At 47.1% G+C, this 26,511-nt stretch overlaps 1 protein-coding gene across 2 annotated transcripts in view; it reads left to right on the forward strand.

Annotated features, from left to right (window-relative positions):
• The window catches only part of CDH23 (cadherin related 23), a gene marked incomplete at its 5' end in the record, with an annotated part of 434,991 nt that overhangs the window by 258,377 nt on the left and 150,103 nt on the right, over positions 1–26,511 (forward strand). For both annotated transcript variants that reach the window (XM_082407240.1, XM_082407239.1), the window contains one exon: positions 12,835–12,899. In XM_082407240.1, the coding sequence (XP_082263366.1) occupies positions 12,835–12,899 (65 nt within the window). The remainder of the gene's footprint in view (positions 1–12,834; positions 12,900–26,511) is intronic.

Consider the following 26,511-nt stretch of genomic DNA (forward strand, 5'->3'; position numbering starts at 1 on the left):
AATGCTCCCAGCACTCCCTCACCAGCCTGCACTGATACACAAAATCTGATTGTCTCACCATCAAGCCCTGGGCTGGACTGGCCCATGTGAGTGAGGGGCTGGGGCTGTAGCCCTCTGCTGGTCTCAGGATCACCGGTGATTTATAGTTCCTGTGTCTGACTTCGATCTTAATTTCTTCTGTAGTTGTGGGGCTGTAAAATTCATTAGGGACCTGCAGGCGGAGTGATGGAGATGTCAGGCGGGCAATTGTGTGGGTATTTAATCTATCAGATGTGTGGCTTGCCATTTAGGGAGACAACAGGAGGATGTGGAATCAATATGGTTCATTAGTGAGCTGCGCATGATGGCCCAATCGGAGCCTGCCAATGGCAGCAGGCATGGGGGCCCTGCCACCTGGCTCCAAGTCACCTTGAGTGATGATGTGTCCTGGCACATGGGTGGGGACCATTCCCCACCCAGGTACCTCTCCTCACCTTCCCACTAGACCTGGAGCTGCCTGTTGCATCCTATGGGGGCAGGGAAGAAGAGGGAGGGGGTCAGACTTCGGGCAAGGATACAGTGGTGAGGTCCAGCAGTGGGGGGAGGCGTTCCCAACCATGGTTTGTCTGCATCCCCAGGGGGTTGATTGGACTGTCTTTTCCTCCTCCTTCCATCTCCTCTGCACACAAGGCCCCACTTAACTGAGCCTCGGCCACGGTGTCTGTCCCCGCATCTCTCTGGCACCCTCCCCTTCTCATCCTCTACCACGTAATCCCAGCCTGATAACTGGCCCCAGAGAGGCCTCGAGTCCCTTCTGATTGTGAACATCTCGTTCACCCCCAGCCACCCTCCTGCATCCCTGGGAAAATGGCTTTCTGCATCCCACTCTCCTTTGTTTGATGGTCAGATGTGATTTTTTTTTTAAAGGCACTCAGTTGAGTCTTCCTCAAATCCAATGGCATAAAAGAAGGAGCAGCATTGTAGAAGGGCTAGGAGCGGGATATTTTTCCTCTTTGATTTGTGTGTGCGAGTGTCAGACAGACAAGGTTTCGAGTCCCAGCTCTGCCGGTGACCAACTGCAGGACCCTGAGCCCGCTAACAGGCATCCCTGAGCCACTGGCCACTGTGGGCGCCTTGAGGGCCGGGAACATACTGCCAGGCTCACCGTTGCGTGTCCAGTGTCCAGCCTGAGGCTTGTGTCTAAGGTCTGGCTCCCCAGAGGCAGACCCTGAGACAAGGACTCAAGGACCAGCAGTTTACTTGCGAGGTGACCCCAGGAAACTCAGGTGGGAGTGGGAGGTGAGGCGAGGTCACTCAAGGGGGCACCGTGAAGCCGGTTACCACGGGGGCTTCTGGAGCTCTGTCCGCTGGGAAATCAGCGGGAAGGCTGTGTCTGAGCTATCCAAGCTCAGGGCGAGGAGGCTTGGGTACTGGTCCATCGACTCCTAGCCCCCACTGAATGGGGACAGCTTCTGGGGATGTGGACACCCCATCATTCCAACTGCTCCCTTGAGAAGAAAGCTCACAGGCCAAGAGAGGCATAGATGCTTCCACTAAAGCAGCCCCTGGTGTGTGGAGGTGGGCACAGGGGGGTTGTGTGTGGCACCAGCAGCTTCTGCCCCAGCTGGGAACTTTCCACACGCGTAAGACAAAGGTAGTATTAGTACTTATCTCATAGAGTGGGAGTGGAAATGAAATGTGCTAATACATGTAGATTTCTTGGAATAAATCCTGGAACCCAGTAAGGACTAAACAAGAGTGAGCTGCTGTTACTATTTTTGCAGTCATATCAGCTGGAGTTGCTTCAGCTGTAAAATGGGACTGTGACCCCATCTTGCTGGTTGCTTGCAGGATTAGGGACAAATCGGGTCAAGTGTCTCACACAGCGCCAGGCCAGGCCCGTAGCTTGACACTCAGCAAGGCAGTGATTGCACTTATCCCCCTGCCTCCGGGGGACACCACGCTCGTCCTCCAAGCCGGCCTGGGGACCACCAGACAGTGCCAGGCATGGGGCGCAGGCAGCCGCGGCCACCCTGACAGCCCTTGACATCCCGTAATTGCTTTCCCGTGACAACTCCTTTAAGCACAGAGCCGCTGGCCAGAGCAATTTGCTCCCCATCAATTTTTATTTCCAGGTTTTAAAATAAGATAGAAATAAAGAAGGGGGTGGAGGAGCCCAAGAACAACACTGTGTCTGCAATAACAAGCAAGCCGGGGACCCCACACCTTGAGTGCACCTGTCAGCCCAATTCTTATCCCTCCTCCCCAGCCGCAGACTGACACGTTAGTAGGCGGAGCTCAGGTCTGGCCCCCACTGGAACACCCCCCTCCTGTAGGGCTCAGTGCCACTTCCGCTCCCCCTCCACCCGGCCAGCTGCTGGCACAGCCCAGGCGGGAGGGCCAGGCTGAGAGAAGGCTCAGCAGGAGCATGTCTGCAGAGGACTGGAAAGAGTGAGTGGTTAGAATTGGGGGTGGAAAGACAAGTACTGGCTCCACTTAGACAGCGGCTCCTATGTGCCAGGCACTGGTCTAAAGCACCTTGCTTCAGTACCTTCTAAAATCCCCACACCAACTCCATGAGACAAGTATTATTATTAGCCCCATTTTACAGATGAGGAAACTGAGGTTTAGAGTGGATGTTACTGTAGTTGTTGGCAAATGGGCCAGGAGAGGAGGTCAGGGGCCACAGAGGCTGGCCCACATCAGGCCTCAGGGGCATGGCAAGCAGTTTGGGCTTTGTCTTCAATGCCCCAGGAGCCTTCTAAGCTGGAGAATGGTGTCTCGTGTGGTCAGACATTCCCTCTGGCCCTGGTGGAGGATGGGCTGCTAGCACCAGAGGAGGCGCGGGCAGATGGGTCAGGAGGCTGTGCCGCACATAGGCCGTGAAGCCCAGTGTCTTCCTCAAAGTCCCACAGCTGGATGGTTGGGCAGAAGCTGGACCAGAACCCAGATTTCACACTCCCATTTTGAAGGGATTTTCATGACCCTACACAGAGCCACAAATCCTTCTGAGGCCCTTGGTGCCTGGTCTTGTACTGTGCCTCCCAGGGAGAAGCAGGTTTCTGACCCTCCAGGGGCAGAGAGCCCAGCAGACATAGCAGAGAGACTTTACTCACATCCCACTGTTCGCTGACTCCCATAGGGAAGGTGGGGCTGAGAGAGATCCTGAGGCCTTCTCTGCACTCAGTACTATGACCGATGAGTGATGCGGCATGGGCATGTGTGATGGAGTGGTGGCCATCCACCCCAGGTCCACGATGGAACGTGAGGGAGCCCCACCACCCACCGAGTCCCCACCCTTTCCTAACTGCCCTCCCACTCGGCGATTCACCTGACCGTGTGCTCTGAGCCTCTGTCCCCATCCTCCTCAGTAGCACTCTTTTGTCCTAAGGCCTTCTGCACACTCAGAAGGCCAAGAGCAGGACCCGAGGGCTTTCCTGAATGCATCTTTCTTCCCATGACCCGCAGCCTCCCCGGGATCTCTCCTGTACCCTCTGGTTCACTCCCTGGTCCCACTGCCCACCTGGAGCACTCCTCTTCTTATCCCTACACGAAGTCCAATGGGAGGCATTTCCTTACAGATGCTATCATTTCTTCTCCCAGGAGTGTGACATGCCCCCTGGCCAGGGACCCCCAGGAAGGTGCTCAGAGCAGCAGCTTCCAACCAAACCTTATTTTGCACCCCCCGGCACTCACCATGCCCTCACCCATCAGCCCTGGCTTCCTACTCAGGTTAGATAGCCTCTTTCTGAGAGGACGAGGGAAACTGACACACCGACCATTTGCCCGGAAGTGTGGGGCAGTCCAGATGATACTTCCTGGCCATTGGCTTCTACCTCGCGTCCTAGAGAGAGGCTGAAATCCTCGTCCACAGCATGGGAGGGAGTGTGGGAACAGGGGAGAGGGCTGGGCCCCATGGGCCTAATCAGGCCAAGTGGAGGTCATCCCAGCCTCTGGGCTACCAGGTTCCTCCAGTAGAGTCCCTCCTGCCTCCCGCCGGCCTCCCCAGAGCTTGCAAGGGTGCAGTTAATCTCATGTAGTTTAAGGAGTTATTCAGAGGGGCTCAGCGAATGATGAATGTGGAAAGCACTACCAGTGAAGCACCGGGGCTCCGTGGAGCTGTTTTAAAATGCATTTTCCCATGTAAGTTTCTGCTCCATCAATCCTTATGACATGTCAAACATTGCTATTGTTTCCTGAACAAATTGTACCGTGTGCCCTTCTCTGCAGATTTGTGCACGGGAGCAGAACTGCTCGCCGGTGCCCGCTGCCTGCCACGGTTGGTGGGACCCAGGGCTGCTGGGAAGGCAGCTGGGCCCGCCTTGCTTCAGAGCAGAAGCCCCGTGCGGGGCATCCGGGCGAGCGTGCGTGACGGGGGTGTGGACGCCGGCGGGGAGTGACTGAGTGCGTGCCTGCCAGCTGCCGGCCTGCAGGGAGAGGTGCACAGGTGGCTGGGGAAGGGGCGAGGAGGGGTCCCCAGGGCTGAGGCTCGGGTGGGTGTGGGGGCTGCTCGAGACTGAGGGTGGGTGCAGATGTGCATGAGTTTCTGCGTGTGAGTACATAGCGGGATGGGGTCCACCTGAGCCAGACAGAGGAAAAGAGAGAAGGTTTCTGTGAGAGTATGTGAGGGTGGGGGTGGGACAGGGAGGTATTGGGGGCTGCCTGAGACACAGGGAGGAAGAGAGAGAGAGAGGATGTGTGCGTGCGTGTGTGTGTGTGTGTGGAGAGAGAGAAGTAGGTAGGGAAGCGAGAGGGCACAGGTGGACAAAAGAAGACACAGGGCAGGACTTTCTAGCTATAAAGAAGGGTACAGGGTGTTTAGAAACCTGAGAGAGGAGGGTGTCTGGCCCAGGGAGGGGATCAGGGGACCAGAGTGCAGCAGCGGCATCCGATGAGCGGCAGTTGGAGGCAGACCCAGGAGGAGGCCAGAGCAGGTGGGGGTCAGGGCGAGGCATAGGGCCCAACGTCAGCAGATGGGCGTCTGCAAGGCCATGACGAGGGACAACAGGGAGGTGCAGGGATCCATGGGGATGGTGTGTCGGCAAGGCAGGTAGCCTGTAAGGGAGGCCCCTGGTTCAGGGCAAATGAATGGAAGAGGGCGAGAGATGGCCACTGTTCATTGTCAAAACAGGCTGGGTCAGAAGGGGGCTCTCGGGAGGAGACAAAGAGACAAGAGGACCTGATCGCTGTTGAAATGGTGGATTCCTAGGAGTGGGCATGAGATGTTGTGATGAGCATCAGAGGGCAGGGAGCTGGGCTGAGCATAGAGCCCTGGCATCCAAGTTGAAGGAAGAGCTATATCCACAGGGTGCTGGGTGAAAAGCCCTGCAAGGGTCAGAAGGGTGCCCACAGCCAGCCAGGCTGCCCCGGCCTTTAGCAGGTGACAGCCTCCCCCAGTCTAGGCCCTGAGCCACCTGCACACACCAAGACCAAGCTTGGATGGGATGGGATTGGGGGGAACCTTTGAGGATGAAGGACCTTGGCTAAGGGCCTGCGTCCTGGGAAATGACATCCAGGGACCCCTGCATCCTCTGCTTACGGGCACAACCAGAATTGCTGGAGCCCACCCACTCAAGGCAGAGGCTGGGGGTAGAGCCTGTGACAAGAAGGAAAAGACTGCCTGTTGGGGCCTCATCTACAGGGTGAGTACAGTGACCTGGTAGGAGCACCCTGGATCCCATGGCTGAGCTCTCAAACTGCAGGAGGACGCCTCTCCTCCAGCCCCACCAATGGGGGAGGGGTGCAGGGGAGGGGAGCGTTTGAGAGCACCTGCCTTGCAGTTGACTGTATTGGGTTCATGTCCTGGTACCGTGGCTCTTTGACCTTGGGCAAGTTGACTGACCTTTCTGAGCCTCAGTTCCCTCCATCTGTAAAATAGAAATAATACTGGTGCTTCCCAAAGGGAAGGACTTCCCGAAAGTCCTTCCCATAGGACTTCTGGGAAGATAGAGTGAACTAAAGCATGGGAAATGCTGGGCACAGTGCCTGACACTGTAAGTGCTCAAAGGGAAATGGCAGGGGGTCATTTGACCCCCTCCCACCCTATATAGCCAGGGGAAAGTTGGACGTTTCTGACATGAGCCTGGCTGGTCTGGGGATCTGGCTATTCCTCCACTGCAGGCTCACCTTGTCTTAACCTTTGGAATTTCCCCCCGCCCCCCCACCGTGTGTATTTATTTTTCTCTTTTTTGTCAGCAGAAGAAAATTACACTTTTGCCGGCATTGTCCATCATGGAAATAAGCACTCGCGGATGCAATTATAAAGGCCCAAATGAGGGAATTAGTTTTGCTGGTAATGCCAGTGTTGAGGAGAATAGGAGGAGATGCCTTATAAATCAGGCGCTGGGCAGCAGCCAGTCCCGGCCGCACCCTCTCCCATGAGCTGACCGCGGGGACAGATGCTGACCCGCCGGCCGGTCTTCCTGGGCTGCAGACGCTTCCACTGGAGGAGACAGAGACATTCTGAGCCGCCTCTGGGCCTCGGTGAGAGCGGTTCTCACCAGGACCTCCCAGGCTTCTTGGTGTCCAGCCAGTGACTGCCCTGTAGACCCAAATACACTTTGCCAAAGATCTTCTCCAGGACTAGTCAACCTAAAATAGCAACCGAGTCACCTGCTAGCCCATTTTCTGCTGTACTTCCCCACACTTCTTACCACTGTCTGAAATTGTTATTTAGCTATTTCTCTCCTCCATTATTGTCTGTCTCCCCTTTCTGATTATAAGTCACATTCCAGCAAGGGCATTGTCATGCTGATGGCCGTGGCTTCAGAGCCGGGCACAGTAGCTGACACATTGGAAAAGCTCGGAAAGTATTTACTGAGCACGTGACTGAGCGCGAGTCTGATCATCATCTTGGTGAAGGTTCTTTCTGTGGTGTGCCAGGCGCCCCCCCCATCTGCCCCTCCACACCCACGCTGTCCTTCTCACCTGCTCTGCACGTGCCTGCAGGCTGACGGTGAGGGCTGCTCAGTGAGTGCTCCCCCCACCCCCCATCCCACCCACCTCGCCTCTAAGGTTTGGCCAGTAGGGAGCTTGGACGGGAGACCTGAGCTTGGGAGACTTACTGGAGATGCTTTATAAACCCCAGCCCTGCCTCCTGGGCAACCTAAGGAGCCCCACTCTGGCTGCTCACAGCCCACCAAGGTGTTTGCTGATGGGAGCACTAGCCCCCCCAGAAGGAAGGTCATGCTGGCCCTCAGTGTCTGGCAATGGAAATCCCAGATTTTACTAAATTTGGCGAAGATTTTGAGCCCTGTGCCAGGCACAACACAGTATACAAAAATAAGTTAGGTACAGACTTGTCCGTCAAGGGGAGGGAACCGGGCATACACAAGCAGGTTTCAGGGACAGCAGACTGCTGAGTATTCTAAAACAGGTCCAGCCAGGGGCTCTCAGGTCAAGAACAGCAAGCAGCCAGGGAGCTCCCTAAGGGAGGGGGCATTTGGAGGGGTGGGCAGCAGTTACGGAATGAAGGGATGATGCAACCAGGCAATGAGAGGACAGTTTGGGTGCATCAGGGAGAGATGGATACAAAATCGCCAAGGCCAGCCAGGCTCTGCAGAGCCTTGACGACAGGTGCTGGTCTGAAATTAATTCAGCAGCGGTGGGGAGCCTTTGAAGGTCTTTGAGCAGAGGAAGATCATTGTAGCCATTGGTTTTGACTTCTTACCCCTGGGCATCTTATGAGAGTCATGGCAAGTGGCAAAATGTGCTAGTGTGTACCTGCGGGTGAGATTCTAGCCCAGGTGGAATAGTAACAGGAACACAGAGGCATCAGAGAGGGGGCCAGCAGCACAGTTGAGGTGCCCACCTGGAACCCTGGTTTGGCATTTCTTAGAGTCGCCAGGTACAATATGAGAGTCAGCCAGCCTGGCCAGCTGGGCCATCCCCTTCCCCCGTCCCTGTAGCCATCTGACTGGCCTGCGAGATCCCGGAAGTGACCCTGCAGGGAGACAGAACGTCCCAGAACGTGGCAGGAGGAAGGGTGTTCATGGCCTGAGGAGGACATTTGTCCTCTCTGCACAGGCCCCTGGTCACTTCTCAAACCCTCCTTCCTAAAGTGGGCCCAAGGGTCACTGTCTGTTTGGCACGTGATTCGTCTGTTGATTTTTCAGTTGCTTAGGCACAAAGCAGGTTCTGGGAAGGAGGTTGTTGTGAAAAGTGCTGCAACAAGCAGAGTGGGGCTGGGACAGAGACCTGCCTGGGTGGGACAGGTTGCAGGGTGGGTAGTGGAGCAGACCCCAGCAGCGCCCTCTACTGGGCTGGCCAGCACGGCCAAGCAGCTCCTTGGCCTCCACAGGACGCTGCTCCGAGGGCGTATGCCACAAGCTGCTAAACGGTTTTCAACACAGGGATCTGGAGGCCAGCTCTGGCGCTTACCAGCTGTGAAATCTTGGGAAAGTTCCTTATCATCCTGCCTCTGTTTCCTTGTTTGTTAAAGACAGGGAGCAGAGGGTTCTAACAGTACTTGCCACGTATGGGTGTGGCCAAAATGAAACCGTATACATACATACGTGGTGTGGATGTGGATGCAGGTGTACCTGTAGATGACGGATATAGGAGCTTTCCTGAGCCGCCCTGATGTCCAGGCCACCCTGGCCTCGGGGATCCGCAGCCTCCTGGGGTGGGAGACACATCAGCTCCACAGAGCAGTCACAGCTGGGAATATCTCCAGCAGGGTGGAGCCCTAACCCAGCCTTGGGGAGCCAGGAGGACAGGAGCGGGGGAGCCAGGTGGGAGAGGAAGAAAGCGATCCCGGCAGAGGCAGCAGCATGAGCAGAGCCGGTCAGGCCCGGGAGCCGCACATGGTCCAGCCTGCACGTGGTCAGAGATGAGGCCGGAGCTGGCAGCCAAGGCCCAAGTACAGGGCTAAGAACACATGTAGAGGAGGAGGGCCTTCAGCAGGGCCGTCTAGTGGGCAGATTTGCTGCCTTCTCTGGGCACAGGCCCCTACCAGGCCCCGCAGCAGCCTGGCACTGGCCTGAGCACCCGGACCAGGCCCTTTGTGTTGGTGCTGGCTGCTCCCACCCTGGCAGGCGCACAGAAGTAGCTTTTCATCTTCATATTATTCTGCTTCGTGCACGTGAAAAATGAAAGTTCTCCCTCTCCTCATCACCAGGCATACATATTTCATACGGTCATTAGACAGTGGCACTAAAGGACTCACAAATCTTCCCCGGTTAGCATCGGCGGCCTGGGCGGGCAGCAAGAGGCCCCTGGGGAGAGGGGTCACCGTGGGAACCATGGCTGTGCTCAGTCCACTCGGGGAGGGAGTGGGGACTCGGCAGGGGTGGTAGAGGCCAGCGTCTGCCTGGAGAGAGAAGACAGTTCTATCTTGTTCCCAGGGGCTCGTCACCTAACTTCCCTGAGCCTCAGGGTGAAGAGGACTGGACAGGGGGACCTCGGGGGTCCTTCCCACCCTAACAGTCCGAGTGCAATTCCATAGGGCACATAGATGTGGAGGGCTTGTCCCCAGGGTCCCGATGTGACCTTCAGGGGCAGGGAACCCCCCTTGTTGCTTGGCCCAGCCCACTCTGCTGACCCCTCTGCCGCTCCTAGCCTCTCCCCTCCTTTTCCCTCTCTCCTTTTCACCCCTCGATTTCCCTTAGAATCCGCTCTCCTCGCTTTTGCCCCCATCTCTCCACCATCCCTTTCTTACTGGAATTGGTTCCTTCATTTTCCAAGTATTTGTGAAGCACCTGCCTTGTGACAGGCACAGTCCAGGCTGGGAGGCGAGCCTGGCAGATGCATCCCTACCCTCTTTGCTTCCCCAAACCCTTTCCTTTGACAAATGAGGATGCCGAGGCCCCAGGAGGTTGCTGTTTGGTCACACCGTGACCTGGGCTGCTGACTCCGACCTGGAGCTAGGGTCTCTACATTACACTCACCCCTCGCCAAGGGGCTTGATGGCATCTGCTCAGCTGCTCCCCAGACTGAGCTGCAGTTATTATAGTCTAGTAATACCATGCATGGTGGTGATCATTTGTTGGTGGAATGAAAGGGGACTTAGGGGTGCCTCCCCGCCTTCTCTGGTCCCTGAAAGGGGAGGAGAGAGGTGGGCTTATTATGAGAAGTTTTGGTCTCCTCTGCCCTGGAATAACCAGACACCTCTCCTTCTGCGAACAAGTTCTCTTCTTGGTTTAGAAGCAAGAACACGTTGAGGCGAAGGATGTGACAAGCCGGCACTGGGTTCAAATCCTAACTTTGCCGCTCTTTTAGCTGTGAAGCCTTGGGTGAGCTGTTCACTCTCTCTGTGCCTCAGTTTCCCCATCTGTAAATTGGGGATGGTAGTAATAATAGCACCTACGTCATAGGGTCATTATGAAGATACAATACGTGATAAGTGCAAGGAGTTGATAAATGCGGTTGTCGGGAGGAGTGGCTCAGGGCACGGGGGAGGGTCTTCCCTGGAATCGGTCCTGGGTTAGAGGGTGGGTTACATAGCTCGGCGTTTACCTTTCCATTTATTAGACATGCATCCCCCGAGAACCTGTGATGCTCTTGGAGCCTGGCCAGGGCGGTGAGAAGACAGAGGTCCACACACAGTCTGCTGAACACAGTGGGGACACTGAATGGAACAGTGGGTACAAGAGCCTGTCCTTAAAAGCAGGCTGCCCACAGGCCCTGGAATTGGCTTCCTTCTGGATAACCAAGTTTTCTGGAAAACTGAGATCTTAACCCTTTTGGTATAAACACTTTTTTTCATTTAAATCATTTGGAATATCTCATTTACTTCTCTGCCTTCCTGAATTCAATATACTGAACACAAGTTGGCGTTTTCTTGAAATTCGGGTTTATTGTAAAGAACACAGAATGGAATAGATTTCACAGAATCCAAGAACTTTAAAAGGAACCTCAAAAAATATTTAGTACCAAGGTATTGAGCAGGGGGAAATAGGGAGAGGCTGATCAACGGGTACAAACTTTGTTATAAGATGAATAAGATCTGAGGATCTAATGTATAACATGGTGACTATAGTTGATAACACTGTACCGTACCATTGAAATTTGCTGAGAAAGTAGAACTTAAGTATTCTCACCAGACAAGGAACCAAAGGGTAAATCTGTGAGGTGATGGGTGGTTAATTAACTCAATAGTGGGAATCTTTTCCATTGTCAATTATACCTCAATATAATATATTATCATAATTTATTGTATAATAAAGTTATAAAATAATTTTTGTCAATTATACCTCAAAGCTAAAAAATAAAAATAAACAAAAATAGGTATTGAAACATATTTTTAGCAGCAGAACCTTTATCCAGCTGTGATCTTAGAGAAGCCCTGAGTGTAAAACAGATGACCCTAAGGTCAGCCCAAGGCCTTTCCCTCCAGGCTTCTGGTGGCAGGTAGCAGTTTGCCCAGCTCTAGGGCATGGCCAGGGAGAGAGCAGAGGTCACAATGCCTGGCACAGAGTACATGCTTACTAAGTAACTATTGAATGAATGCATGAATGGTGTCACTTAGTCTGCACTGTGGAATGTAACCACGCCAGCGACAGTGCAGAAGCCCAGAGGTTCCAGCCGCAAAAGCCAAGCCTCTACTATAACTACCATTGTCCTGGACAAGGGAGGGGATGGAGAGGGGCCCCACGTAGGTGGCCTAAAGGAAGGAACCCTGGGATGGGAGTAGGGATCTCAGGTTCCGCCCCACTCTCCTTGAATCTGCTCATGACCTAGAGTGGTGACAGGGTTACACCAGACCTCACTGTGGTCTGGGCCTCAGTTTTGTGATCTGTGTGATGGGTAGAAATGTGTGTCTTCCTCATCATGTTGTGACAGTTGTGAGGATAAAATGAGGTCTTAATAAACCTGGATGCCCTTTGACAATGTAAAATATATGGAGTGCAGGCTGGCAGTGGTCACCATTGTTGCCATCATCATCAGGCATAAGGCAAGCCACTCTCGCTCCAGTCTCTTTTGACTGTAGGTGATAGAAAGCCAACTTGGACCAGCCTGGATAAAAGAGATCTTGTTGGACTCACAAACCAAACTGAGGTGGGAAGGGATGTCAGATTCAGGACTCTAGAACTACCAAGATCAGCCCCTCTCTTCATCCTCCCTACACATCCAGCAACTCCCACTTCACATCGTCCCAGCTTCACTGCCCCAGAGGAAAGCTTTTACCCCCAGCAACAATAAGAAGAATCCCAGGGAAGGATTCTAATAGGCCCCTGCTGCGGTCAGGGACCACTCCCAGCCTAGTCCCTGAGGTCACAGGACTAGGTCCCACTTGGACCACTTGTTCGAGCAGAGAGGGATGCCAAAGAAGATGGGTGGGGGTGGGCAGCAGACGGTTTCCAGCAGAAGAGGTTGCCAACCAGATGACAGTCTGCTTGATACATGCAGTGGATTATTCCCAGGGTTAAAGAAGGGGGAACACCAGAAATCCACCCAAGAGGCCTCCCCCACTAGGTACCACATCTGACTTGAAGGCTTTGGGGACTGGAGGAGAGTCACCGGAGGAGGCCACCAGATGGTTGAACCCACCCCCACTTTTGTTTGAGGTATTTTGTAAACCTACAAGTTATGACCCCAAGCCACAGGTCTAGGGTCTCTCCCCCAAGCCCTCTGAGCATCTACAGAGAATGTCTGACATGAGTCCAGGAGGGGTGGTTTCGCATAGTTAGAGATTTAGGTAGAAGACTGATCCTCCGGAACTGTGTGCTCCAGTATTAATTTAAATTGCCGTTTGTGACTGGTGAAAACCTTATTGAACAGCATGGCTCTAGAAAATTCGGCCTGGGCCTGAGGAGTTGTGTGGGGGAAGCACGGGTTTGCTGTGGACATTTCCTGCTGAGATTGGGAGCCTCGGCTGGTTCTGGCAGTAATGACTTCTTTTTCTTACCTTTGCAGGCAACAGACAATGACGTGGGCACCTTCGGGGAAGTCAACTACTTCTTCAGCGATGACCCTGATCGGTGAGCCCCTGCCTCTGGCCTTCCGAGGTGGCTCTCTGCCACTCAGCAGGCCCAGGACACTTCTTGGTGCCCAGGAAAAGTGCTGTGCCCCTGTGGCTAGGGAACTGGCCTGTGAGTCAGAGTTCATGGGCACTGCTGCTGCTTTGGCCCTGCTTGTGGTGCAGTGTTGCTCAAGTCCCCTAAACTCTCTGGGGCATAGTTTCTCTGACCCTCAAAAGATAGCTTTTAGTTTGGGGAATGAAGAAGCTTTTTTTTTTACCTTGCCTAATGTCTTTATTTTACAGGGGGGACATTTAAGCCAAGGGAGAAAAATAACCATTTTTACAAACTTTTCCGTGTCCTTTTGTTCTGTTGTTGAAAAATGAAAATCAAATGACAGTAGATTTTCCCTTTTGCTTTAGTTTCTAAAAATATCAGAGTGAAATTGTCCACACATAGTTCCTTTTTTTTTTTTAGCTCTTCAATACTTTGTTTTAATTTAATTTTTACTTTATATTGGAGTATAGTTGACTTACAATGTTGTGTTAGTTTCAGGTATACAGCAAAGTGATTTAGTTATACAAATATATGTATCCATTCTTTGTCAGATTCTTTTCCCATATAGGTTATTACAGAATATTGAGTAGAGTTCCCTGTGGTATACAGTAGGTCCTTGTTGATTATTTGTTTTATATATACTGGTATATATCTGTTAATCCCAAACTCCTAATTTATCCCTCCCCCTATCACCTTTCCCCTTTGGTAACTATGAGTATGTTTTTGAAGTTTGTGAGTCTGTTTCTATTTTGTAAATAAGTTCATTTGTATCATTTTTTAGATTCCACATATAAGTGATATCATATGATATTTGTCTTTCTGTCTGACTTACTTCACTTAGTATGATAATCTCTAGGTCCATCCATGTTGCTACAAATGGCATTACTGCATTCTTGTTTATGGCTGAGGAGTATTCCATTGTATGTATGTACCACATCTTCTTTATCCATTCTTCTGTTGATGGATATTTAGGTTGCTTCCATGTCTTGGCCATTGTAAATAATTCTGCATGAACACAGGGGTGCATGTATCTTTTTGAATTATGGTTTTCTCCAGATGGATGGCCAGGAGTAGGATTGCTGGATCATATGGTAGCTCTACTTTTAGTTTTTTAAGGATCCCCCATTCTGTTCTCCATAGTGGCTGCATCAATTTACATTCCCACCAACAGTGTAGGAGGGTTCCCTTTTCTCCACACCTCCCCAGCATTTATTGTTTGTAGGCTTTTTGATGGCCATTCTAACTGGTGTGAGGTGATACCTGATTGTAGTTTTGTTTTTTTTGGTTTTTTAAATTTATTTATTTATTTTATTTTTGGCTGCATTGGGTCTTCATTGCTGCACGCGGGCTTTTTCTAGTTGCGGCGAGCAGGGGTTACTCTTCATTGCGGCATGTGGGCTTCTCATTGCGGTGGCTTCTCTTGTTGTGGAGCGTGGGCTCTAGGCACGCGGGCTTCAGTAGTTGTGGCATGTGGGCTCAGTAGTTGTGGCTCACAGGCCTAGCTGCTCCGCAGCATGTGGGATCTTCCCAGACCAGGGCTCGAACCCGTGTCCCCTGCATTGGCAGGCAGATTCTTAACCTCTGCGCCACCAGGGAAGCCCCCTGATTGTAGTTTTGATTTGAATTTCTCTAATAATTAGAGATGTTGAGCACCTTTTCAAGTGCTTTTTGGTCATCTGTATGTCTTCTTTGGAGAAATGTCTATCTGATATTCTGCCCATTTTTGATTGGGTTGTTTCGGGGGGGGGTTGTTTTTTTGTTTTTTAATATAGAGCTGCATGAGCTGTCTGTATATTTGGAAGGTTAATCCCTTCTCAGTGGCTTCATTTACAAATATTTTCTCCCATTCTGTGGGTTGTGTTTTCATTTTGTTTATCGTTTCCTTTGCTGTGCAAAAGTTCTTTAGTTTAATTAGGTTGCATTTGCTTATTTTTGTTTTTATTTTCATTACTCTAGGAGGTGGATCCAAAAGGCTATTGCTGTAATTTATGTCAAAGAGTGTTCTGCCTATGTTTTCCTCTAAGAGTTTTATAGTGTCTGACCTTACATTTAGGTCTTTGACCCATGTTGAATTTATCTTTGTGTATGGTGTTAGAGAGTGTCCTAAGTTCATTCTTTTACGTGTAGCTGTCCAGTTTTCCCAGCACCATTTGTTGAAGAGACTGTCTTTTCTCCATTGTATATTCTTGCATCCTTTGTCATACATTAATTGACCTTAGGTGCGTGGGTTTATTTCTGGGTTTTCTATCCTGTTCCATTGGTCTATATTTCTGTTTTTGTGCCAGAACCATACTGTTTTGATGACTGTAACTTTATAGTATAGTCTGAAGTCAGGGAGCCTGATTCCTCCAGCTTCAGTTTTCTTTCTCAGGATTGCCTTGGCTATTCAGAGTCTTTTGTGTTTCCAAACAAATTTTTAAATTTTTGTTGTTGTTCTGTGACAAATGTCTTTGGTAGTTTGATAGGGATTGCATTGAATCTATAGATTGCCATGGGTAGTATAGGCATTTTGATAATATTGATTCTTCTAATCCAAGAACATGGTGGATCTTTCCATCAGTTTCTGTCACCTTCGATTTCTTTGATCAGTGTCTGTATAGTTTTCAGAGTACAGGTCTTTTTCTCCTTAGGGAGGTTTATTCCCAGGTATTTTCTTCCTTTTGATGCGATGGTAAATGGGATTGTTTCTTTAATTTCTCTATCTGAACTTCCTTTGTATAGAAACTTTAGTGTATAGGAATGCAACAGATTTCTGTGTATTAATTTTGTATCCTGCAACTTTACCAAATTCACTGATTAGCTCAGGTAGTTTTCTGGTAGCATCTTTAGGATTTTCTATGTAGAGTATCATGTCATTTGCAAACAGTGACAGTTTTACTTCTCCTTTTCCAATCTGGATTCCATTTATTTCTTTTTCTTCTCTGATTACCATGGATTACTTCCAAAACTATGTTGAGTAAAAGTGGTGAGAGTGGGCATCCTTGTCTTGTTCCTAATCTTAGAGGAAACACTTTCAGGTTTTCACTGAGAGAATGTTGTTAGCTGTGGGTTTGTCATATATGGTCTTCATTATGTTGAGGTAGGTTCCCTCTATGCCCACTTTCTGGAGAGGTTTTTTTTAATATTTATTTTATTTATTTCATTATTAATTTATTGATTTTGGCTGCACTGGATCTTAGTTGTGGCACATGGGATCTTCGTTGCAGCATGTGGGATCTTTTGTGTTGCAGCATGTGGGATCTTTTTAGTTGCAGCATGTGGGACCTTCTTAGTTGTGGAATGCAGACTTCTTAGTTGTAGCATGCAGACTCTTAGCTGCAGCATGAAAACTTAATTGCAGCATGAGTGTGGGATCTAGTTCCCCGACCAGGGATTGAACCCCAGTCCCCTATGTTGGGAGCACGGTGTCTTACCCACCGGACCAGCAGGGAAGTCCCTGGAGAGTTTTTTTATCATAAATGGGTGTTGAATTTTTTTTTTTAATTTGGGGGTGCTGCATACCGTAACCTTCTTTAGGAGCGTCACAGTACTCATTAGGTTTTTTTTTTTTTTTTTGGCTGCATTGGGTCTTCGTTGCTGTGTGTGGGCTTTCTCTAGTTGTGGCAAGAGGGGGCTACTCTTCGTTGCGGTGCATGGGCTTCTCACTGCGGTGGCTTCTCTTGTTGCAGAGCACGGGCTCTAAGTGTGCAGACTTCAGTAGTTGTGGCTTGCAGGCTCTAGAGCGCAGGCTCAGTAGTTGTGGCGCACGGGTTTAGTTGCTCCACGGCATGTGGGATCTTCCCGGACCGGGGATTGAACCCATGTCCCCTACACTGGCAGGCGGATTCTTAACCACTGTGCCACCAGGGAAGTCCCCATGGGTGTTGAATTTTATCAAAAGGTTTTTCTGCATCTATTGAGATTATCATATGGTTTTTATTCTTCAATTTCTTAATGTGGTGTATCACACTGATTGATTTGCGGATATTGAAAAATCCTTGCATCCCTGGGGTAACTCCCACTTGATCATGGTATATGATCCTTTTAATGTATTGTTGGATTCGGTTCGCTAGTATTCTGTTGAGGATTTCTGTGTCCATGTTCATCAGTGATGTTGGCCTATAATTTTCTTTTTCTGTGGTATCTTTGTCTGGTTTTGGTATCAGGCTGATGGTAGGCTTATACAATGAGCTTGGGAGTGCTCCTTCCTCTGCAGTTTTTGGAAGAGTTTCATAAGGATAGGTGTTAACTCTTCTCTAAATGTTTGATAGAATTCTCCTGTGAAGCCTGATCCTGGACTTTTCTTTGTTGGATTTTTTTTTAATTTATTTATTTTCTTAATGTTTTTGGCTGTGTTAGGCCTTAGTTGCGGCACGTGGGATCTTTCATTGAGGCACGGGGTTTTCATTGCAGCGCGCAGGCTTCTCTCTAGTTGTGGTGCACGGGCTTCTCTCTAGTTGTGGCACGCAGGCTTCTCTATAGTTGTGACGTGCAGGTTTTCTCTCTCTAGTTGTGGCACGTGGGCTCCAGGGCATGTGGGCTCTGTAGCTGTAGCACGCAGGCTCCAGAATGCTTGGGCTCTGTATTTTGCAACACGTGGGCTCTCTCACTGAGTCGCGCAAGCTCAGTATTTGTGTCATGTGGGCTGAGTTGCCCCGTGGTGTGTGGGACCTTAGTTCCCCGACCAGGGATCAAACCCGTGTCCCCTACATTGGAAGGCGGATTCTTTACCACTGGACCACCAGGGAAGTCCCTTGTTGGATGTTTTAAAATCACAGTTTCAATTCCAATACTTATGATTGGTTTGTTCATATTTTCTATTTCTTCCTAGTTCAGTCTTGGGAGATTACACCTTTCTAAGAATTTGTCCATTTCTTCTAGCTTGTCCATCTTATTGCCATATAGTTGCTTGTAGTAGTATCTTATGATCCTTTGTATTTCTGTGGTGTCCCTTGTAACGTCCCTTCTTCATTTCAAATTTTATTGTTTTCAGCCCTCTCTTTTCTTTCTTGATGAGTCTGGCTAAAGGTTTATCAATTTTGTTTATCTTTTCAAAGAACCAGCTTTTAGTTTCATCGATCTTTTCTATTGTTTTCTTCGTGTCTATTTCATTTATTTCTGCTCTGATCTTTATGATTTCTATTAACTTTGGGTTTTGTTTGTTCTTCTTTCTCTAGTTGCTTTAGTTATAAGGTTAGGTTATTCGTTTGAGATTTTTCTTGTTTCCTGAGGTAAGGTTGTCTTGCTCCAAACTTCCCTCTTAGAACTGCTTTTGCTGCGTCCCATAGGTTTTGGATCATTGTGTTTTTGTTGTCATTTGTCTGTAAGTATTTTCTGATTCCCTCTTTGATTTCTTCAGTGATCCATTGGTTGATTAGTAACATATTCTTTAGCCTCCATGTGTTTGTGCTCTTTTTACAGTTTTTTTTCTTGTAGTTGATTTCTAATCTCGTACCACTGGGGTCAGAAAAGATGCTTGATGTGATTTCAGTTTTCTTAAATTTACCAAAGCTTGATTTGTGGCCCAAGATGTGATCTATCCTGGAGAACGTTCCATATGCACTTGAGAAGAATGTGTATTCTGGTGCTATGGGACGGAATGTTTTATAAATATCAATTAAGTCCATCTGGTCTAATGTGTCATTTAAGGCCTGTTTCCTTATTGATCTTCTGTCTGGATGATTTGTCCATTGATGTAAGTGGGGTGTTATAGTCTCCCACTATTACTGTGTTACTGTAGATTTCTCCTTTCATGGCTGTTAGTATTTGCCATATATATTTGGTGCTCCTATGTTGGGTGCATATATTTACATATTTACAATTGTTATATATTGTTATATATTCTTCTTGGATTGATCCCTCTATCGTTATGTAGTATCCTTCTTTGTCTCTTGTTGTAACAGTCTTTATTTTAAAGTCTATTTTGTCTGATGTGAATATTGCTCCTCTAGCTTTCTTCTGATTTCCATTTGCATGGAATACCTTTTTCCATCCCCTCACTGTCAGTCCATATGTGTCCCTAGATCAGAAGTGGATCTCTTGTACACAGCATATATCCAAGTCTTGTTTTTGTATCCATTCAGCCAGTCTGTGTCTTTTGGTTGGAGCATTTAATACATTTACATTTAACGTAATTATTTATAAGTATGTTCGTATTGCCATTTTGTTAACTGTTTTGGATTTGTTTCTGTAGGTCTTTTTTCTTCCCTTCCTCTTTTGTTCTCTTGTGAGATTGTTCTCTTGTTCTCTTGTTTAGATTGTTTTCTTTTGTGTGTGTGTATCTATTGTAGATTTTTGGTTTGCAGTTCCCATGAGGTTTTGATATAGCAGTCTATATATATACAAGATTATTTCAAGTTACTGCTCTCTTAATTTTCATTGCATTTCCTATATGCTGCATCTGTACTCTCCTCTTCTCATGAATGCTGGTTTTGATATCATATTTGTGTGTGGATGATTTCCTACCTTTACTGTATGTTTGCTTTTACCAGAGAGCTTTCCTATTTATAATTTTCTTGTTTCTAGTTGTGGCCTTTTCTTTTCTGTCTAGAGAAGTTCCTTTAGCTTTTGTTGTAAAGCTGGTTTGGTGGTGCTGAATTCTCTTAGCTTTTGCTTATTTGTAAAGGTTTTGATCTCTCCATTGAATCTGAATGAGAACCTTGCTGGGTAGAGTATTCTTGGTTGTAGTTTTTCCCTTTCATCACATTAAATATATCATTCCACTCGCTCCTGGCCTGCAGAGTTCATGCTGAAAAATCATCTGATATCCTTATGGGAGTTCCCTTGCATGTTATTTGTTGCTTTTCTCTTGTTGCTTTTAATATTTTTTCTTTGTCTTTAATTTTTGTCAGTTTGATTACTATGTGTCTCGGTGTGTTCCTCCTTGGATTTATCCTGTATGGGACTCTGCATATCCTGGACTTGAGTGAATATTTCCTTTCCCATGTTAGGGAAGTTTTCAGGTATTATCTCTTCAAATATTTTCTCAGGCCCTTTCTCTCTCTCATCTCCTTCTGGGATCCCTATAATGTGAATGTTGGTGCATTTAATGTTGTACCAGGGGTCTCTGAGACTGTCCTTATTTCTTTTCATTCTTTTTTTAAATTCTGTTGCATAGTGGTGATTTCCACCCCTCTGTCTTCTAGCTCATTTATTGCTCTTCTGCCTCATTTATTTTGCTATTGATTCTTCCTAGTGTATTATTCATTTCAGTTATTCTATTGTACATCTCTGTTTGTTCTTTAAATGTTCTAGCTCTTTGTTAAACATTTCTTGTATCTTCTCAGTCTGTGCCTCCATTCTTCTTCCGAGATCTTTGATATCTTTACTATCATTACTCTGAATTCTTTTTCAAGAAGATTGCCTATCTCCATTTCACTTAGTTGGTCTTCCAAAGTTTCATCTTGTTCCTTCATCTGGAACATATTCCTCTGCCATCTCATTTTGTTTAACTTTCTGTGTTTGTGGCCTCCATTCCTCAGGCTGTAGGATCGTAGCTCCTCTAGCTACTGGTGTCTGCCCCCTGATGGGTGAGGTTGGTCCAGGGGCTTGTGCAGGCTTCCTGGTGGAAGTGGCTGGTGCCTGCCCACTAGTTGGTGGAGCTGGATCTTGTCCCTCTGGTGAGCAGGGCCATGTGAAGGTGTGTGTTTAGCAGGCAGCTGTAGGATCAGGATGACTTTAGGCAGCCTGTCTGCTGATGGGTGTGGCTGTGTTCTCACCCTGTTGGTTGTTTGGCCTGAGATGTCCCAACACTGGAGCCTGCAGGGTGTTGGGTGGGCCCAGGTCTTGAAGCCAAAATGGTGACTTCTGGCAGAGCTCACACCAGTGAATATTCACTGAGGTTTCTACCCCCAGTGTCCTTGCCCCCACAGTGAGCCACAGACAACCTCCACCTCCCCAGGAGGCCCTCCAAGACTCGCAAGTATGTCTGCTTCAGGCTCCTGTGGAGTCACTGCTTTGCCCTGGTTCCCAGTACATGTGAAACCTTGTGTGTGCCCTCCAAGAATGGAGTCTCTGTTTCCCCCAGTACTGTGGAACTCCTGCACTCAAGCCCCACTGGCCTTCAAAGCCAAATCCTCTGGGGGCTCCTCCTCCCAATGCCAGACCTCCAGGCTGAGGAGCCTGAAAGCGGGGCTCAGAACTCTCACTCCTGTGGGAGAATCTGTGTGATATAATTATTTTCCCGTTTGTGGGTCACCCACCGACGAGTATGGGATTTGATTATATCATGAAACCACCCCTTCTACCATTTTGTTGTGAGTTCTACTTTGGATGTAAAATGTCTTTTTTGGTAGGTTTGAGTCTTTTGTTGATAGTTGTTCAGCAGTTAGTTGTGCTTTGGGTACTTTCATGAGAGAAGGTGAGCTTGAGTCCTTCTACTCTGCCATCTTCAGGAATGAGGAAGCTTTTCAATGCTAATGACAGCACACCAGCAGCAGCAGCAACAGTGGCTGTATTTATGAAGCCCTCACTTTGTATCAAGCTCTTTGTTAAGTGCTTTACCCATGTTATCTGATGTAATCCTCACAACTAAATGCTGGAGAACTCAGTGCTAAGTACACTTATCATCCCCACTTTACTGAGAGTCTGTGTTACTTGCCCAAAGTCACACAGCTGGTAAGCACCAAGGCCAGGCCTCAGCATGTGGTCTTCACCACCTGGATACACAGCCTCCAGCAGGAAGGGGCTCTCAACCTGCCGTAGTCATTAGGTGGGTTGGTGTGCTCACTGCCTGACCTGTGCCAGCTTTGCCATGTCACTCACCAAGGTTCTAGGCCATCTCTTTCCCTTGTCTTCAGTTAAACTGAGCCAAGGGGAAGCCCTCTCATTTTCAACATGATCAAAGCCAGGTTGAATTTAGAGGGCATGTCTGTTCCTGAAAACAAAGTGTCTGATGCATCTGGAAGCCCAACAGGATGAGTAAGACAGTGTCTGTCAGCTTGGATTACTGGTCCAAAATCTGTGTAAATGACCAGGAAGAGACAGAGACTGTTAGGTGTACCTAGCTATTCTCAGCCACTCTCCAGTTGGGAGGAAGGAACAAACAACAGGACCAATTCACAGGACACCCCTGTCCCTCAGGACACCTGTGTTCGTGTGGCCTTGTCCTGATCATCTTGGATTTTTCTCATCCCTTCCCATCTTCTGGGGTGGGGACTTTCCTGGTCTCAGAGCCAGAACCATCCAGGCTCAGTGGCTGGCAGCTGTGGAACAGCTGAGAGCACACAAATGTCAACTGACAGCTCAGAGGCGGTTCCCAAGGAGATTTTCATGGAGGGATGGTCTCACTGGACCTTACTCCTCCCCCAGAGACATTTGCCAGCCTCTTACTCAAGGTTCAGCCCCTTGAGTGGAAGACATGCTCCCAAGAAAGGACCAGTCACCCCTCCCCTTGCTGGCTGCCCATTTAAAGCTTTTGATGCAAAACCATCTGGATGGAAGAATTTCTTTTTTTTAAATTGCCCCAATACGAGTTACTTTTTATTGAGATATAATTACATATAACATTATATTAGTTTCAGGTGTACAACATAGTGATTCAATATTTGTATCAGTATATGTGGCAAAATGATCACCACAATAAGTCTAGTTAACATCCATCACCATTCATAGTTACAAAAATTTTTTTCCTGTGATAACTTTTAAAATCTACTCCTTTAGCAACTTTCAAATATGCAGTACTGTATTATTAAAGATAGTCACCATGCTGTATATTACACCCCCATGACACTTACTTTAGAGCTGTAAGTTTGTCCTTTTTTTTTTTTGACATCTTTATTGGAGTATAATTGCTTTACAGTGGTGTGTTTCTGCTTTATAACAAAGTGAATCAGCTATAGCTATATATATATATATATATATATATATATATCCCCATATCTCTCCTCCCTCTTGCATCTCCCTCCCACCCTCCCTATCCCACCCGTCTAGGTGATCACAAAGCACCAAGCTGATATCCCTGTGCTATGGGGCTGCTTCCCACTAGCTATCTCTTTTACATTTGGTAGTATATATATGTCCATGCCACTTTCTCACTTCGTCCCAGCTTACTCTTCCCCCTCCCCATGTCTTCAAGTCCATTCTCTACATCTGCATCTTTATTCCTGTCCTGCCCCTAGGTTCTTCAGAACCTTTTTTTTTTTAGATTCCATATATGTGTGTTAGCATATGGTATTTATTTTTCTTTTTCTGACTTACTTCACTCTGTATGACATACTCTAGGTCCCTCCACCTCACTACAAATAACTCAATTTCGTTTCTTTTTATGGCTGAGTAATATTCCATTGTATATATGTGCCACATCTTCTTTATCCATTCATCTGTCGATGAACACTTAGGTTGCTTCCATGTCCTGGCTATTGTAAATAGAGCTGCAGTGAACATTGTGGTACATGACTCTTTTTGAATTATGGTTTTCTCAGGGTATATGCCCAGTAGTGGGATTGCTGGGTCATATGGTAGTTCTATTTGTAGTTTTTTAAGGAACCTCCATACTGTTTTCCATTGTGGCTGTATCAACTTACATTCCCACCAACAGTGCAAGAGGGTTCCCTTTTCTCCACGCCCTACCCAGCATTTATTGTTTGTAGATTTTTTGATGATGGCCATTCTGACTGGTGTGAGGTGATACCTCATTGTGGTTTTGATTTGCATTTCTCTAATAATTAGTGATGTTGAGCATCCTTTCATGTTTTTGTTGGCAATCTGTATATCTTCTTTGGAGAAGTGTCTGTTTAGGTCTTCTGCCCATTTTTGGATTGGGTTGTTTGTTTTTTTGTTATTGAGCTTCATGAGCTGCTTGTAAATTTTGGAGATTAATCTTTTGTCATTTGCTTCATTGGAAAATGTTTTCTCCCATTCTGAGGGTTGTCTTTTCATCTTGTTTATGGTTTCCTTTGCTGTGCAAAAGCTTTTAAGTTTCATGAGGTCCCATTTGTTTTTGTTTTTATTTCCATTTCTCTAGGAGGTGTGTCAAAAAGGATCTTGCTGTGATTTATGTCATAGAGTGTTCTGCCTATGTTTTCCTCTAAGAGTTTTATAGTGTCTGGTTTTACATTAAGGTCTTTAATCCATTTTTAGTTTATTTTTGTGTATGGTGTTAGAGAGTGTTCTAATTTCATTCTTTTCCATGTAGCTGTCCAGTTGTCCCAGCACCACTTATTGAAGAGGCTCTCTTTTCTCCATTGTATATTCTTGCCTCCTTTATCAAAAATAAGGTGACCATATGTGCTCTGGACTTTCTATCCTGTTCCATTGATCTATATTTCTGTTTTTGTGCCAGTACCATACTGTCTTGATTACTGTAGCTTTGTAGTATAGTCTGAAGTCAGGGAGCCTGATTCCTCCAGCTCCGTTTTCCTTTCTCAAGATTGCTTTGGCTATTCAGGGTCTTTTGTGTTTCCATACAAATTGTGAAATTTTTTGTTCTAGTTCTGTGAAAAATGCCATTGGTAGTTTGATAGGGATTGCATTGAATCTGTAGATTGCTTTGGGTAGTATAGTCATTTTCACAATGTTGATTCTTCCAACCCAAGAACATGATATATCTCTCCTCTGTTTGTATCATCTTTAATTTGTTTCATCAGTGTCTTATAGTTTTCTGCATACAGGTCTTTTGTCTCCTTAGGTAGGTTTATTCCTAGGTATTTTATTCTTTTTTTTGCAGAGGTATATGGGAGTGTTTCCTTAATTTCTCTTTCAGGTTTTTCATCGTTAGTGTATAGGAATGCAAGAGATTTCTGTGCATTGATTTTCTATCCTGCTACTTTACCAAATTCATTGATTAGTTCTAGTAGTTTTCTGGTAGCATCTTTAGGATTCTCTATATATAGTATCATGTCATCTGCGAATAGTGACAGTTTTACTTCTTCTTTTCTGATTTGGATTCTTTTATTGCTTTTTCTTCTCTGATTGCTGTGGCTAAAACTTCCAAAACTGGGCTTCCCTGGTGGCACAGTGGTTGAGAATCTGCCTGCCAATGCAGGGGACACGGGTTCAAGCCCTGGTCTGGGAAGATCCCACATGCCGCGGAGCGACTAAGCCCGTGAGCCACAATTGCTGAGCCTGTGCGTCTGGAGCCTGTGCTCCGCAACGGGAGAGGCCACGATAGTGAGAGGCCTGCGCACCGCGATGAAGAGTGGCCCCCACTTGCCGCAACTAGAGAAAGCCCTCACACAGAAACGAAGACCCAACACATCCATAAATAAATAAATAAATAAATAAAATTAAAAAAAAAAAAAAAACTTCCAAAACTATGTTGAATAATAGTGGTGAGAGTGGACAACCTTGTCTTGTTCCTGATCTTAGAGGAAATGGTTTCAGTTTTTCACCATTGAGAACGATGTTGGCTGTGGGTTTGTCATATATGGCCTTTATTATGTTGAGATAAGTTCCCTCTATGCCTACTCTCTGTAGGGTTTTTATCATAAATGGGTGTTGAATTTTGTCAGAAGCTTTTTGTGCATCTATTGAGATGATCATATGGGTTTTCTCCTTCAATTTGTTAATATAGTTTATTACATTGATTGATTTGTGTATATTGAAGAATCCTTGCATTCCTGGGATAAACCCCATTTGATCATGGTGTATGATCCTTTTAATGTGCTGTTGAATTCTGTTTGCTAGTATTTTGTTGAGGATTTTTGCATCTATGTTCATCGATGATATTGGCCTATAGTTTTCCTTCTTTGTGGCATCTTTGTCTGGTTTTGATGTCAGGGTGATGGTGGCCTCGTAGAATGAGTTTGGGAGTGTTCCTCCCTCTGTTATATTTTGGAAGAGTTTGAGAAGAATAGGTGTTAGCTCTTCTCTAAATGTTTGATAGAATTCGCCTGTGAAGCCATCTGGTCCTGGGCTTTTGTTTGTTGGAAGATTTTTAATCACAGTTTCAATTTCAGTGCTTGTGATTGGTCTGTTTATATTTTCTATTTCTTCCTCTTTCAGTCTTGGAAGGTTGTGCTTTTCTAAGCATTTGTCCATTTCTTCCAGGTTGTCCGTTTTATTGGCATTTAGTTGCTTGTAAAGTTTGTGCTTTTTGACCCCTTTCACCCATATTTCCCATCCACCTCCCACACCCTGCCTCTGGCAACCACCAATGTTCTCTGTATTTATGAACTCTGATTTTGTTTGTTTGTTTTAGATTCCCCATATAAGTGAGATCAGATTGTGTTTGTCTTTCTCTGTCTGATTTATTTCACTTAACATAATGCCCTCAGGGGATCCATTCATGCTGTCACAAACGGCAGGATTTCCTTCTTTTTATGGCTGAATAATATTCCATTGTGTGTGTGTGTGTGGTGTGTACACACACACACACCACATTTTCTTTATTCATTCATTCTTTGATGGACATTTACATTGTTTCCACACCTTGGCTATTATAAATAATGCTGCAGTAAACATGGGGGTACAGATACATTTTCAAGTTAGTGTTTTTGTTTTCTTCAGATAAATGCCCAGAGGTGGAATTGCTGGATGATATGGTAGCTCTATTTTTAGTTTTTTGAGGAACCTCCATACTGTTTACCACAGTGGCTGCTCCAGTTTATTGATACATTCCCACCAACAGTGCGCAAGCATTCCCTTTTTTCACATTCTT

The sequence above is a fragment of the Balaenoptera borealis genome (assembly GCF_965194805.1).
Source record: "Balaenoptera borealis genome assembly, chromosome: 10".
In the NCBI taxonomy this organism is placed as follows: domain Eukaryota; kingdom Metazoa; phylum Chordata; class Mammalia; order Artiodactyla; family Balaenopteridae; genus Balaenoptera; species Balaenoptera borealis.